This window comes from Mytilus trossulus, chromosome 5 (assembly GCF_036588685.1).
Source record: "Mytilus trossulus isolate FHL-02 chromosome 5, PNRI_Mtr1.1.1.hap1, whole genome shotgun sequence".
Classification (NCBI taxonomy): domain Eukaryota; kingdom Metazoa; phylum Mollusca; class Bivalvia; order Mytilida; family Mytilidae; genus Mytilus; species Mytilus trossulus.
This window is the reverse complement of record NC_086377.1, coordinates 43,663,582-43,680,782: the sequence shown is the minus strand read 5'-3', so window position 1 is coordinate 43,680,782 and position 17,201 is coordinate 43,663,582. Positions and strand designations below refer to the sequence as shown.

The window sequence follows — 17,201 nt, the reverse complement described above, 5'->3', positions numbered from 1 at the left end:
TGCGTACTTTTCTTATATTAAATGCAATTCATTTATCTGCCGAGATTCGATATGCGGTTTGCATTTTTTGTCGAACCTGTGATTTATGTCTCAAAAGCGAGTCAAAGCGTCGTCGGCGGCTTCAATATTAAGGTGCCAAATAGATAAAATGTTTTGAATGGCTCTCCGTGAAATTTTATGAAAGTTGAAAAAAAATTATTATCAAAATAGTATCCAGAGCAATATAATAATGCTTTGATTTCCCCGCATTTAACGGATTAGAGGTATTCTTTTTGCAATTAATAAGTGGTTATAGTTTGGGCTTAATACTTGTTAATTCTCAATTACATCATTAAACTACTTTGTCAAACCTTTATCGAATTTTATGAAAGTTTGGAAAAAAAAATTCATGATTAATGTCTGAAGCAAAATTTTGAAAGTATTTGTTTTTGTTCATTTTTCTGGGGTGGTGTTCTCGAAGCTATCTTAGGATTAGGACGTGTCCTAAGTCTATCTTATGACAGAGTCGTGTTCTCGAAGCTCACTTAACTTATGATATATCTCATTTTTCGTCCTAACTTTAGGACACCCAATAAGGTGTCTTAAGAGCATCCTATCTTCATCCTAGTGTAATTATGTTTGAATTTCGCTTTTTGCTCATTATTTTACGTAAAAATGAACATAAAATAAAACGCACCATCGGTTATTAACTCGTATATAAAGAAATTGTGCATGATTTTAAACTTTGAACTTCGTGTTTCACGATACGATTACACTACAAATTTAATTCTCATTTCAAAACAAATTGTTTTCAAGTTTAAATAACAATCCTTTTCGATATAATTACATTGGTAATTATGCATTTAATTCTGTACATGTTATTATAAAATTTGTAAACAATTTTGTTAAATAATTTCGTCATTAACAAATGTTTTATCACAAACTTACTTCAGATATTTAAAATTTCGACTTAGGAAATGTTTAGGACGTCCTAACATAAGATTCGTCTGAGAGAGCTTCGAGACACAACTTAAGAGTGTCCTAAGTCGATCCTAAGTCCATCCTAAAATCGGTCTTATCTATGACTTAGGACGAATCTAAGGATACCTTCGAGAACACCACCCCTGATCTTTATTCATAGCGGACTTTCTTTGCGCAATTAATTATTTTTTCATGATCAATTTATTAAACTTCATAGATTGTCATAAAAATAAAAATATTGGCACACTTTAATATTCTAGTACAAGAAAAAAAAAAAAAAATATTATTTTAAAATTGATAAATTGATTCACTTTTTATGGGAAAAATTAATACAGGTGTTCCAGGGAATTAATATATTGCACCTGTAAGAAAGAAATTGCCATGTCCATTAAAAGGTGCTTTCGTCGATTGTATGGTCACTCATGGCTCCCTTTAAAAATGTTTGAAAGTAATATTAATTTGGACGTTTTCTCTAAAACCAATGCCCACTAGTTTAACACGATGAATGAGGGTTTTGGTGGGGTTAAATGATTTAAGAATAATGCCCTTTAAAATGAAGATTAGAGAATAACGGGCAAACAAAATGAAGATTAGAGAATAACGGGCAAACAAAAACGTGGTCAATTTTTTGAAGATTAGAGAAAAGGGGTGAAAATTTAATGTTTACAGAATAGCAGTACCCCCCCCCCCAAATCCAGACCCTCATGAATAAGTTAAGCATATTTCAAAATTAAACATTAAAAATAAGCCAATTAGATTCAAAAGTATGTTGCTATTCACGAATTTTTACTGACAGGAATGGTAGATCTCATTCTCGATAACTCGATAGCTTTCGGGGACTATGTCCCCCCGAACCCACTACCAGCAGGTGCTTTGACATTGAGCGGTTGGCACCCCCTCAGACCTCTCGCCAAGATTCGGGCGTACACGTAAATATGACCCAGCTACGCCACTGCCAGTCAAAGTTACTGCGAGAAAACCAAACCTACATTTTGACTTGCCTCTTATTTCGCCATGTAGATAGATTAGAAATGTTTTAAATTCGGACGAATTTATGAAGGAATATTTAATATATGTAGGCGTCTCGGATCTGATGGGCGTGACCTCCGATCATATGTTACGATTTCATCCGATTCTATTATGTATACCTGACCTTCACCCTCATGAATCTGTTCTAAATTGTAAAGACCTGCAAATCTGGATATGGTATTACCAGTGATCACTAGTTGGGTCAATGACTTTTTACAGTATACTACATGTACAAATGTACATGCATGTGTACTAATAGTTAGTACATTGACTTCTTATCAGGATATCGTCTCATTTCGTCAATTGCCATAATCTTATAATAAGACGTCTAACTTACTTGAGCTATAGGTTAAAAATGACTAGTCTTCTCAATGTATTTTGTCTTTTGGCTTTAACCTTTCCTTCCAATGGTGCTTTTGAAAGCGGTCAAAAACAAAGGGAAACGAAGGATCAAAATAGCAGTCGAACAATATCTGAAGGTAGGATAGTTAAAATGTACTGAAACTGCATACTTATTTAATTATTATAAGAGTGTTATAAAGAGAGGAATTCCATTGATATCTTGATTGAAATTGTCTTTAGCACCGGTTTAGAAAAACTGTTTGATAAATATTTCGGATAGACTTTGTTAACTGTAACATGACCAAATCGGACCCGGTCAAATAGAACATACATTGTATGTACAAGAAAGAAATGCATATCAAATAAAAAAGTTCCTATAGTATGCATAGGAGTAAACATAAAACTATATAGAATAATTTGAATTCGGTATTAAATCAGTTTTCTTATAAATTAACGTGTTAAGAACTTATATTAAAAGTGCCGACTTAAATGACGAAGATAGCATTTATTAAGCAATGTCCTACAAACAGAAAACTGTTCTTGTTTAAATCTACTAAAATCTGAGAAAACTGCATTATACAATTAGCATAGAAGAGCGGAATTAAACCATTTCTTTCTCAATCGATATATACTTGTGTAAAAATGGATAAATATGGTTAAAACCTTTCACAGTTCCCCTAGGGCATGGAAATGCGATCATCGCTTCACCAGACCAACAGTTAAATCCACAAGAAAGAGGGAATGTCCATTTGGCTGTGTGGAATGCATAATTTACAACCACAGCCAGCCAGAATTTGAACGTTCAATCCGATGACTTGTATAGAGTGCCAATCTCTCTGAACGTGACGAGCCCTTGTAAAAGCCATTTGAAGGGTTCATATCTTGTTTTAAAGCAAAATATCAGCCCTTTTTAAACACTCCCTTATCTTCCAATTGCATTCGAAGTCTCCGCCCATCATCCCGCTTGGCAAAACATTCACTGAAAATATTGTTAATTTCTTATCCTTCTGGAATGTCTGGAATATTTGAAAATGGACGTTAAACAAACACTCATCTATCAGTTAATCAATCAGATCAGCGCATGCGTACTTTTTGCCTGCCATGTTGTTACTAACACGAACGAACGAACTACTTAACAGGCCATAGTTTTCTATTGTTTCATGTAAAAAAATGTCAAAAACTATATTAGGGTTCGATTTTAATGAAATTTTAAAGATTGTTGACTTATTGTGGTTGTACAATTAAATGATGACTTCTGTCCAATAGTCAATAATTTGTAATAGTTTTTCACACACATGAACTTATTTATCTTGATTTTTTGATTTTTCAAGTTTGTACACAATTCACCATGTTTATTTCAACATGAATGAAGTTCGGATGCTAGCATTTATTAAATTTTGAATTAATTCTTTAATTTCAAAGATATCAATCATTTTGTTATCACTTCAGAAGCCATTTTACCACCAAAGACTATTAGATCTGTGACAGCATTTAGAGATGACTTTAACAGTTGGAATCCCAACAACTATCAAGTGGCTTGCACTGCTTGGGGAGGAGGGGTAAGATGATTTTGTTTTCTCAAATTACATATAAATAGATAGATGGGGTATGAGCGACAATAAAACAACTCTTCATCCAAGTGAGGATGTGTACAACAAAGTACAGCCTTCAATACAGGATCACACCAAGAAGCAAGCAGCAAAGGGCCCAAAATGACTAGTGTAAAAAAAATTCAAACAGGAGAACCAACTGTTTAATAATCAGTGTCTCATTTATATTAAGAATGAGAGAGGAGAATAACGTATGAACCACATCAACAAACGACACTATCTAAATAACAGGTCCCTGACTGAGGACAGGTGAACACACATGCAGCAGGTTGAGACATGGTTGTATTGTACGATTGCGTTTGTGGAAGAAAAGAAATTGGTTAAATGATACTGGATATGTTATGAATAACCGGGATTCATAATAACTATGCTTTGGATTACAATTATTCATCTTTACTATAATTGAATATATAATATAATATACTGTACAACCATAATGAGAAAGAATTAAAAAGGAAAAACAAATCTCAAACTACGACAACAATCATCGATCAATAAAATTGATTGATTTTACAAAATGTTGTTGAACATAAGCGTGTACATGTTTCGGAGTTTAGTGTGACGTCCATTATCTCTGATCTAATACACATTTCTAATTAATGGGCCAAACGACGTCCGCCTCTGCGACGCTAGATTTATGTCCAGCGACAAATATCACATGCATATTCCGACGGGAGATTAACAGCCAGCGACAAACATCACATGCATATTCAGACGAGTGCTAAAACGTCTATCGACAAAAATCACTTGTATATTCAGGCGAGTGGCGAACGTCCAGAGACAAATATCACATGCATATTCAGACAAGTGCTTCACATCCAGCGACACATATCACTTGAATATTCAGACGAACGTACAGCGACACATATCACTTGCATATTCAGACGAGTGGTTAACGTCCAGCGACATATATCACTTGCATATTAAGATGAAGTTTAACGTCCAGCGACAAATATCACATTCATAGTCAAACGAGCGCTTAAAGCCTATTGACACATATTGCTTGCATATTCAGACGAGTGTTTAACGTCCAGCGACACATCTCACTTGCATATTAAGATGAAGTTTAACGTCCAGCGACAAATATCACATTCATAGTCAAACGAGCGCTTAAAGCCTATTGACACATATTACTTGCATATTCAGACGAGTGTTTAACGTCCAGCGACACATATCACTTGCATATTAAGATGAAGTTTAACGTCCAGCGACAAATATCACATTCATAGTCAAACGAGGGCTTAAAGCCTATTGACACATATTACTTGCATACTCAGACGAGTGTTTAACGTCCAGCGACACATATCACTTGCATTTAAGATGAAGTTTAACGTCCAGCGACAAATATCACATTCATAGTCAAACGAGCGCTTAAAGCCTATTGACACATATTACTTGCATATTCAGACGAGTGTTTAACGTCCAGCGACACATCTCACTTGCATATTAAGATGAAGTTTAACGTCCAGCGACAAATATCACATTCATAGTCAAACGAGCGCTTAAAGCCTATTGACACATATCACTTGAATATTCAGACGAACGTACAGCGACACATATCACTTGCATATTCAGACGAGTGGTTAACGTCCAGCGACATATATCACTTGCATATTAAGATGAAGTTTAACGTCCAGCGACAAATATCACATTCATAGTCAAACGAGCGCTTAAAGCCTATTGACACATATTGCTTGCATATTCAGACGAGTGTTTAACGTCCAGCGACACATCTCACTTGCATATTAAGATGAAGTTTAACGTCCAGCGACAAATATCACATTCATAGTCAAACGAGCGCTTAAAGCCTATTGACACATATTACTTGCATATTCAGACGAGTGTTTAACGTCCAGCGACACATATCACTTGCATATTAAGATGAAGTTTAACGTCCAGCGACAAATATCACATTCATAGTCAAACGAGCGCTTAAAGCCTATTGACACATATTACTTGCATATTCAGACGAGTGTTTAACGTCCAGCGACACATATCACTTGCATATTAAGATGAAGTTTAACGTCCAGCGACAAATATCACATTTATAGTCAAACGAGCGCTTAAAGCCTATTGACACATATTACTTGCATATTCAGACGAGTGTTTAACGTCCAGCGACACATATCACTTGCATATTCAGACGAGTGTTTAACGTCCAGCGACAAATATCACATGCAAATTCAAATGAGTGCTTAACAACCAGCGAAATATACTATATGCATATTCAGACGAATTTAATATATATGTTTAAGGAGCTAGATAAAAATAAATGCATTTGAAAACTATGTCATTGCATGTGGTGTCACATGTAGACTTTGCTTATCTTAAACGCCGTACTGTGACTTTTAGTTATTAATTTCTTTGTCATTTGGAATTAGGTCTCTTGTGGATAGTTGTCTCATTGGCAATCATACCACATTTTTTTATCTTTTATAAACAAATTAAATCCGTTATAATAATAACGCTCATGGGCGGATCAAGCCATTTTTTAAGGGAGAGGGATTCCAAACTGGGATACACTGTTGTGTTTAATCCCCTCTTTTTCCTAAGGTGTCTACCAGTGAAGCTATCTGTAATATTTATGTGTTTCGTTTCTTTCAGAACAACGAGTTACAGGTTTATACTCCTGGACAATCAAATCTATTTACAAAGAATGGTCATTTGTACATCAAACCTGTAAGTGTATAGTAAAATTGTGATATCTTAAGATGGCCATTAGTTGTTACAAAACAGTATAAACAACATTATTATTTAGCAACTGATACTTATCAAAAACTATAAAAAAAAAAAAAAAAAAAAAAAAAAAAAAAAAAAAAAAAAAACCAATAAGTAACTCTATTATTATTTTATATTGTTAATATAGAAGTTTATATAATCAGTTCAACAAGTCAAAGTTGTATGCAAAAGGTTACATTGTACCAAAATCTTTGACATTGCATATTAAATGTAATGGGACATTAAGTTAATACTTTTTGAGTTCCGTCTTTTAGTTCTTTAAACCCTGTAAAAAGGATAAAGCTTATTTACCTCCATTTATGATTTAGGGTTGAAGATATATACAACTAGACGTATGAATTTTTTTCAAAATCAGCTAACAAATTGTACGTTTTATTTATAAATATAAAAATTCATTTCGATATTAAGACTGTAAAACTTACTATTTAAAAAGAAATGAATTTCATCTTCATTGTTCGGACTATTTATTTATCAGACGTTGACAGTAAATCATCCAGATTTTAACGATGTGAAGCTGTACCATGGACAAATGGATCTAAATGGTAGGTTATTTTCTAGCTCTACATATTCCGGTTTTTTTCTCAGAGTTTTGACTTCGCTTTTATAAATTTTGTTTGTCTCTGTATTGTTTAAGGGTGGTATCATCTGTTGTACGGTAACTTTTACAGTTTTTTTTGTTACTTTGTCGTTAATAAAATATATTTTTCGTTCATTCTTTGGTTCCGCTTTGGCCGAATTTTCTATGGTATACGCTGATTTATTTTTATCCTCAGTTTACTTCTGCTGTCAATAAAAGACATCATATTGTCAAATAACATGTTTGTTTGCATGTACTTGCAATTATTTTTATGGCAGATGCTTGCTTCTAAAATACTACTAAAAATAGCCAAAAAATATAAAAAATCCCCAATTTTCAAATTATCTTCATATATCTTGAATGATTATTTTTTCCGCTAAATCAAAGAAAAAAAAACTGAATTTAAACTATTAAGAATACACCAATGTGGTTAACTTATATATATGTTGTTACTGAAAAAAAGGTTCAACGTTGTATTTCTGAATTCAGGAGCCTGTTGTTCTGTTGGTACCCGTTGCAGTTTGTTGAAGTGGCTCATTAGTGTTTCTCGCTTTCTATATATATATATAAGACCTGTGGTTTCCTTATTCAATCTATTTTACAATAGTCAGTTTGGGCCTTTATAACTATAAAAAAAACTTGGTGTGATTCGTGTCGCTCAGTCATTAGTTTTATTTGTTCTGTTTTGTGCACAGATGTGTGTCTTATAGTGTTTTTTCATGCTATGGCGTTGATATATATTTTCGACTTGGGAAGAGTTTTGTATGCCCCATTGGTTCGCTGTGAGCCAATGCTCCATGTTTAAGGTCATACTTTTAACTTTAATTGTTTATTGTTTACTTTTTACACATTATGATTTGTATGAAAATATGTCTCTGTCGAATTCATACCGAACCTTCTTTTTCTATTTATAAGGTCTTTGGGGGTATTGTACACAGGGGAGTAACAGCGGATGTAACAAACATGGCGGACAGGATATTCTACCTCCTGTTATGTCAGGATATATAACTACTAAAGCGGCCATTAAATACGGACGAATCAATGTCAGGGCAAAGCTTCCAAAAGCTGATTGGACATGGCCAGGTATATAAATTAGGCGTAAGGCTTCACATTTGCAAATCACAAGTTGAAATGCAATTACAATTATAGTCAGATAGATTCAATTAAATTTAACACAATTCTAAACAGCACGATTGCCATTTATTGAAAATTACAAAAAGAAATATGTGTGTACTTTGATCTTTAATCGTTAACTTTTTACACATTGTGACTTAGAACGAAAATAGTCTCATTGGCACTCATATCAAATCTTCTTATACTTTATATGTAAATGTTTTTGTTTTTGTAAATATTGTTAGGACATTAAATTGGGATGGAACAAAATAATTATGAAAATACAATAGTATAATTAAAATTGTAGCAATATGGACGTTACCACGTGATAGTACTTATGGTGGCTGGCCTCAGTCTGGCGCAATGGACATCATGGAATCAAGAGGTAACTTTTGATTGAGATACATCGTCTTTTGTATACAGTTATTTGTAAGTTTCTGGATTATGTCAGTAGTAAACACATTTATTACATGCACCCCGTTTAAAAAAACAACATTGAAATCCACGGTCATTTGTACATCTTAAATGTCACGTATGCTAAACGATCTCGTGAATAGGTTTTCAAATGTAGTATTCAATTTGTTTCTTATAATCAGGCATTTTCGGTATCATTCTATTCTCTCTGTTTCGACCCTTTTTCATCTTTTCAATGTATCCTCCCCCATTATTTCCTTCTCTTTAAACCCTCTTTCTACCCACATCTATATATGCAAAACAAACCTTTGAAATAAAATATTCAAATAAGTCGACCTCAAGCGATCGCCCCCCTTAATCACCTTTTGCCTTAATGTCCGACATGTCTGTTGTTTTCCTCATCATTTTTGTTTATACATGTATCTACAGGTAACGCTGTGGCCATGGGAGGCGGCGTTAATCATGGAGTAAATGAAGTAATGTCCAAACTAGATTGGGGACCATCTGGAGATACAAGTCAGTTTTACAAAACTCAGGTATTCAAGTAAGTATTTCAGAATTGTTTTAGTACAAAAAAATAAGGCTCTGGGAAAAACTGTTTAGCCTGTGTATATATGAACGAACAATATGATTGACATTTTTTAAAATTTCTATTTACAAGACTATCTGTGGGTAAATGTGGATCTGTGAACAAGGCTGTATAATCATATACAATAGACAACTTTCCAACACAGTAACTATGAAGCAGATGTAAGCAATTATATGCAAGCATACAGCCTTCAACAATGAGAAAACACCTATACAATATATATATATATATATATATATATAACATATACATAGCGGGAAACTACAATATAGTTTAAAAGTGCAGAACAGTTAAGACATTGATTATATACGTAATTTAAACGCTTAAGGTGGCTCGTGGGTACAAAAATTTTAGCAAAAAATTAAACCTTATTTTTTTCATTACAAATTTTATTTGTTACACTATTAGTTGTTACTTAATGATATGGTACAAAAAACAACCCCAAAAAATTATTTGGTTTGGCCCCAGATGACTATAAAAATTGAAAAAGCTCCAAATTATCTCCCTTTGGTGCAAAAATGCCATTTTTTGGCCTTTAATTTGAAATATCTTTTTTAACTCATCGGTGACCTATATTTTTTATTATTGTTTTCAAATAAGCTGTATATAAACTAAATAATTGTAAAATTTAAGCGATTTCTTATATTAGGTTATCTTTTTATTTCGATATTTCCTCTTTTTCTCCTATTAGTTCAACAGAAAAAAAGGACATTAATAAAAATGTATGCTTCTTCCAGATGCAGATTTTAGCTTAAATGAACGGTGACCCCATTTTTTTATTTCATTTTTCTTTCAAGTATATGATAAAGTTCATTTATGAAAAAATATAGCGAAATCCTATATTAGAAAAAAAAATCATTTATACCCAGGAGCCCCCTTAAGCGGTTTTCGTTAAAATCTGTGTTCGATATCTTTCTTAAGAGGTGCATACTAGTAACGAAGTCAGCTGAAAAATGAGTACCTATCAATCTACGTATTACTGAATACTAGATAAGAATAAAGCGGATCTTGAGATGCATCAATGTACCACTCAATGTGTGATAAAAGTCCGGTCTGAATTACGATCCTAACTATTGCATGGAACGAATAAGGTTTACATTTTACAATCGAATGTTTTCAATGGTATTATGCATTTCATCGGATAATAGATTAATTCGGAAAGAAGTATACGAATACTTTTACGATAAACAGTATAACATTGATCGAAACAGCATTTATTTTGGTACACCAAATTTGTTAATTTAATTTCAAAGTAGACATTGATAAAAGACTGTTTTGAATTTTTATAGAATTGGTGGATTTTTTATGAGGCACTAGACATGTGGTCTTAACAGAAAAGTTTAAAGATATTTTTTTTTTAAATTTCAGACGAAAATCTAGTGGTGACTGGCATGATGATTTCCATGTATATAGTTTAGAGTGGACAGCTGACCATTTGTAGTAAGTATTTTACATTTGTACAACGCAAATCAGCAGAAGCAAACCATACAATAATAGTTGTACATGTACATAACTTTATAGTTGTTCCACGGAATCTTTAAAAATCTACTCATCTAAAAAATAAAATCCCAAAAATACTGAACTTTGAAGAAAAATCAAATGACAAAACCAAAAGCTCAAACACATCAAACGAATGGATAACAACTGTGATATTCCTGACTTGGTACAGGCATAACATGATCAGGTAGATCATGCGAAAATTGAGGTTATTACAATTTAGACAAACGTGCTAGACAAACGTGGTAGACAAACGTGCTAAGATACATGTAGAATAATTTCACAATGAAATATTTTTGGATTTTTAAAATTTCAATATAAAAATTGACTTTTAAAGAATGTAATAGTGTGAATAAAGGTGGGTTTTTTTACACCTCGAGAAGCTGCATTACGAAAGACTTGCGTACGAATTTTTGTCTACACGAAAGCAATCTAATAATAAACAAATTGTATTTATAGCTTGAATAATGCTTTAATTGTCTGATCTATTTTAGTACCTATGTTGACAATGAAATTATTTTGAGGACTGACACACCTAGTAATAGTTATTGGTCATATGGAGGTTTTTCTGGTGACAACATCTGGAAACATGGCGGTAAAGATGCTCCATTCGATCAATACGTAAGAGTTATTTGAGTTGTTCATATATGTCAATAATTTTTCGAGTTTTTTATGACCCATTTATGGGCATTATGTTTTCTGGTCTGTTCATCCGTTCGTCAATTCGTCCGTCTTTTCGTCGTACCGATCGTCCGTCCATCTGTCATGCTAGTTTTTGGTCGAGGTAGGTTTTGATCAAGTTGAAACTTATAACACATGTTCTTCATGATATGATCTTTTTAATTTAATGCCAAAATTAAAGTTTTTATCCCAATTTCACGGTCCACTATATATAGCTAAACATAGAAAGTGATAATACGAGTGTGGCATCCATGTACTTGGGACACATTCATGTTATAGTTTGTTTTTGTGTTGTTCTGTTACACTAGTTGCCTATATTAGATGAAGAGTAAAGCACTAGCTTACAGGCATGCTTTCCATGTCATATTATGATTGATTCATATTCGGCTCTTTAACGTCCAGTTGCAAATATTTCATGCATGTTCGAGACGAGAATGATTTAAAAATAGATACAAAAGGTAGGTTCTATAATAGAAGCGACCGGGGTTAAGGTCGAAGAGATTTAGACTGTTAAGGGAAACGTGGGTTTATTGGATATGAACAGAAATTTAGCCCCGCAACATGTCACCTATGTACCCCTCGAAAAGTTTTTGCTACGGTTCTTGACGTACAAAGAGTCTGATTAAACGTCCCAATTCTGATCGGACGTGGCTGCAAACTATACAACCTGAACCGGCAAATGGACGCCCAACATTGGCAAAGGTTTTACTGCCGGTTGGAAGAAGACCAAGAGTGACTATACCTCTGTTTCCAAATCACCATTAGGGCCATTATATTGTGTATTTTTTCATCTGATCAGTAGACTGTTAGTAATTCAGTAGTCATGGTATTTGACGTTGGTTGCTGTCAGCATGGTTTTCCTTCTAAAGCAGGTTGTTTATTTTCTTGTTTTACGTTTTTTGAAATCGCATTGGAGGAAATCTGGTAACTTCTTCTTACTTACATTTGCATTTCGTTGATAGATATCTCTTAAAATTGGCAAAAAGCAAATACATAATACATGTTGTATGCATACGCCTCTTTTCGTGTATAGAAAACCAAACGAATCATAACAGTTAGACATCCATTCAAAGTTGAAATCCATTGAAAACCAAAACATTCAACCAATAAAACTCATAAACCACTTTAGAAATGTAGAAAAAATAAGGTTTGTAAATATTTAAATACATGTTATTAACAGTAACTGTTAATTAACGACAACAATGTTAGTGACAAACGTCCACCACTTTCAGTATCGGTCCAGGGGTTGTACGATCCTTCAAAAGATACTAAGATTATGGGTTCGGTGTGAGCCAAGGCTCCGTGTTGAATGCCGTACATTGACCTATAATGATTTACTTTTATAAATTGTTATATTTATTTGGATGGAGAGTTGTATAAATGGCACTCACACCACATCTTCCTATGTCTATTATGATTTGGTACGTGATATATACTTTTGAATACATAATACAGTTCAGTGGTACAGAATGAAAACAATTCCTAGTTGAAGGGGAAATCAACTATACGACAGGCAAATGTAATAGACTAAGTTATGACTATATACAGTAGGACATTATTTCTGATCAGAAAAAAGTGCGTTGTCATAGATATTATTTTATTTATTAGTTTCAGCTAGTACTTAATGTTGCTGTTGGTGGCAATTGGTTTAAAAACGAATATCAGTACGCTTATACACGACCATGGACAGACTCGTCTCGCCATCCAAAGAGAGATTTTTGGGAGCACCGAAACCAATGGCAAAATTCATGGCAGGGTGATAATGCGGCTATGATTGTTGATTACGTTGAGATGATCCAATATTAATATACGTGGAAGAGTACCTGTGTTAATTGTAAAATATATTGTTCTTTTTTTGTAATTTGAATTGTTTTTACTCTTCATAAAGTGTGTCTTTAGTTGATAATACAATAATAAATAATAATAATAAATTATTTTATTAAAGTGTCACGTATTGATTAACATCTGAACAATATACAATTTAACATATACAATATTTAAATTAATCAACACCCAGCCAAACAAATTGACTTATGAGTCACACTGATAAATCTGTGTTGTAATAAATCTCAGTCGTTCGATTTCCTTCTTGCATGCTTTTACTTTTTGTTAGACTAACAAACCTGTATAGCCTGCTATATAGTTTGCGTTACGCTAATTGTTAAAGGCCGCACGGTGACCGTTTGTTCCAATCTTCGATTTTTAGGATGAATGAATCGTTCCTTAGCTTGTTCGTTATTGCACCACATCTGCTTTTCTTTTCTATTAAAGACAGTTGATGCTAACATGTAGAAATCGACAACTAGTAGGTAATTTACTAAAAACTGAACAGGCCGAGATGCAGCAACCCCAAGGGTGCAATTTTTTTTAGCTGTATCGAAGGCCAATTGATGGCTATCGGTTGTTTTTCCGCTCTTTGGTCGGATTTTGTCTCTTGTACACATTCTTCATTTCTATTTTCAATATTATGACATGTGAACACATAAAATCATGATAAAAAATTGTATAATTTATGCTTATGTTAATCAATAACAATATTGGATAGGCTCCATCATTATCATAATAAATCTTTCTTATTTTATTTTAAATCAAAGACAATTAATGCTAATAATTTAGACATTGACACACACTTGGCTTTTTACTAAAAACTAGAACAACACCTTAGCTAGGTTCACACTGCCGATCAGATCAACTCGATCAAGCCCGATCAAAACAAATTACGTGATCCAGAGACTGGTCTGCCTCAATCGACAAGCATGCTCGGGATAGTCTACCTTGCTTTTCATCCATCTGACTTTCTACCCGAGAGTTTTGGCATGTCAAAAACATTTGAGTAAGAATCGATAAGCAATTCACTCGATAAGAGATCGATAAATCGTCGAGTAACGGTCGAATTGATCGGAAAAAAATCGTGTAGAGGTCGGAATACAATTTTTTACCGATCAGTACTCGATCATTTCCATCCTTGCTCGACTAATGTCCGATCATTTCCCGATTAACTCGACCAATGCCCGATCAATGCAAGATCACTGCGACTTCTTTATTTATTTGATCAATATCCGATCCCTTCGCGACCACAATAGACCACTCTCCGATCTCTACTCGGCCATACACGAGAACACATGACTGCTACACGATTCTCTAAAAGTGTGTGCAGATCTGATTAACTCTCATAACTCTGCTTCCGTAAAAATATATTGGCAACATGTTTTTTAATTGTACCAAAATTCCTCCATGTACAACACGTCGTGTCTTAACTTTTGCTAGGAGAGGTAACATTTTAAAAGAGAGGCAAAAGACATCAAAGGACAAATCCAACTCAAAGGTCGAAAAAAAACCACGACACAGTCATAGCGAAAAACTAAAACCGACACGTAACCAAGATGTTCCGGAATGGATGAACATTATGCAAATTGGCACCGGCGGATTTTTCAAATATGAAAGTAATTGTGCAATAACATTCATTATTATTGAAAAAACCGCCGGTTCCAAAATTTCAGAATATTCTTCGCTTCCGGAACACCGGAGATTTTTGCAGGTTTTGTTGGGTTACGTGTTGCTATACGCTGTGTTTTTGACAGTTCAAACAGGGTAAAAAAAAATCTCTGATTAAACGATGCATTTGTTTCTGCTTCTGTAACGTTTAACAAACTATAACAAACGGCACATAACAGTCATCAAACTTTGGTGATCTCTTCGGGTAAACATTTGAGGAAATATATGACATCTTTGCCCTCGTTTGCAATATTATTTAGCAAATACATGCAGGTTTTCATACAGAAAAAAAAGAAAATGAATATGTTTAACCCTTCAACCATTGTCAACTACTGGATATCAAATCTATGACAAATACTGTTAACATACTTATGCACAATAAATGACACAAACGGTACGTATATTAGTAAAAAAGCAAGGAGAAGGGGTGGTAAAGTTTATGTTTATTGTTAATGCAAACAAAGTGTTATTACGCAAGAACGGCCACCCAAATTCGCATGTGAGCAGTGTTTAATGGTAGTAAGCATTGTTTATACGGCGTTTAATTAAATTCGATTGAGGCAAAATAAAATTAGAGAGCGGAAACTAATATTGTTGGGACGTACGTACGGACAAGGGTAATACTTAATATCCACCCCGAAGCGGCGGGGAATAAAAAATTCGGAAAAATGTGCATACCCGACCAATTCCAGATTATATCAACGACCCATATGCGATCTGGTTGATCTGGTCAGGTCAAGGTCAGGTTGAGATCGTGATTAGTTAAATTGGTCTAGATAGTCGAGTAAAGATTGTGAATTGATCGAAATTATCGAATAAGTATTCATTTTGTTGTCGGGATGAAGTCGTGATGGAGTCATTAAGGAGTCATGAATGGTCGAGTTCAGATCGTGTACAGTCGGATGGCGGTCGGGTAGAAGTTGTAAACAGGCACGATCAATAATTTGGTTGAGCTTGGTCGTAGAAATTTGGACAATCGGGATCATCGAGTTGATTTGATCGGCAGTGTGAAACTAGCTTTAAACATAACAATTACAAAAAAGAAGGAATTTTACAAAATTGGTACACCAGTATTAGATATTAAGTCTACGAATATGTTCGTAAATGTTAGTCGCTAGTCTAACTAGTGTTAAACCTACGTTAAATTGTAAAAAATATTCTAATTAGTTCTCGCCGCGATTTAGCCTTTTTGGGCTAATGTGGCGTAAAGCAACCAACAATCAATCAGTTAAACCTACTTTATGTCTCTATTAAAAGCGGATATGCTGTATAGGAACATATAAGATATCACATTTATTCACGATATAAAGTCTCTACTTGCAGTTTTAAAATTAACAGTAAACGAAGCACTACTTGTATGACTGTTCTGAATGTCCCGGTACACCACCATATTTTTACCATAAAGTGATCAATTGGGCCAATATATTACACTTAGCCGCTGGATTGTAAACACATACATTGATATTTTGTTTTCTTTAACGTGTTTTATTTACATATCGTCCAAACATTTCAAATTTGTGTTTTGAAGGCTTTTTTAACATTACATGAAACGCAACCATCATTGTCTTGTAAGCATTTTGAATAAAAATGCCACTCGTGATCCTCATCTTTTATAACGAGTTGTCCCCCTTCCACAAATTCACAGTTCAATATGCCTTCATACCGGAAGTTGAACCCAAGGCAGTCATTCGACTTTTGACATTCTATTGCGCAATATGTTCTCGTCTTTTGTGTTGTTATTGATATAAGATATCCTGTTGCATGGGTATACGACATTCTGCAGTAGTATCCTGTTGGATTTGCTAGAAGGTGAATATGCATATATTTAGTATTGTAATTTAAGTAAGAATATGTATGTACAAGTGTGTTGTACATGCATCATCCGTAAAAGTTTCGCTTGAAACAATACATATCATAAACATGGAGGAAATGCAAATTGTTAATTAGGATTATTTTCATGCAACGTTTTCGGCCTTTTTATTTAACGTGTTGTCGTGTTAAGACGTTTTCCCGTGTTAGATTCGATGTGGTTGCTTCGTATTTCCCGGGATTTATATTCCGTGTTCATGTCGTTACTTTTAAATTCATCGTGCTTGTCCCGCATTTTATTAGAAAGTAAACCGTTACAAATTCAAAGTCAGCACGGATGCAGTTT

General features: G+C 33.9%; 1 protein-coding gene across 1 annotated transcript; it reads left to right on the top strand.

The window, feature by feature from the left end:
* The first annotated feature begins 2,302 nt into the window (after positions 1-2,302).
* On the top strand, positions 2,303-13,397 carry LOC134719666 (beta-1,3-glucan-binding protein-like). The gene is made up of 10 exons (XM_063582640.1): positions 2,303-2,468; positions 3,781-3,890; positions 6,546-6,620; positions 7,156-7,222; positions 8,173-8,340; positions 8,678-8,755; positions 9,214-9,328; positions 10,742-10,813; positions 11,365-11,491; positions 13,160-13,397. Exons 1-10 carry the CDS (start codon positions 2,345-2,347, stop codon positions 13,355-13,357), a joined length of 1,134 nt encoding a protein of 377 aa, XP_063438710.1. The 5' UTR covers positions 2,303-2,344; the 3' UTR covers positions 13,358-13,397.
* The last annotated feature ends 3,804 nt before the right edge of the window (positions 13,398-17,201 follow it).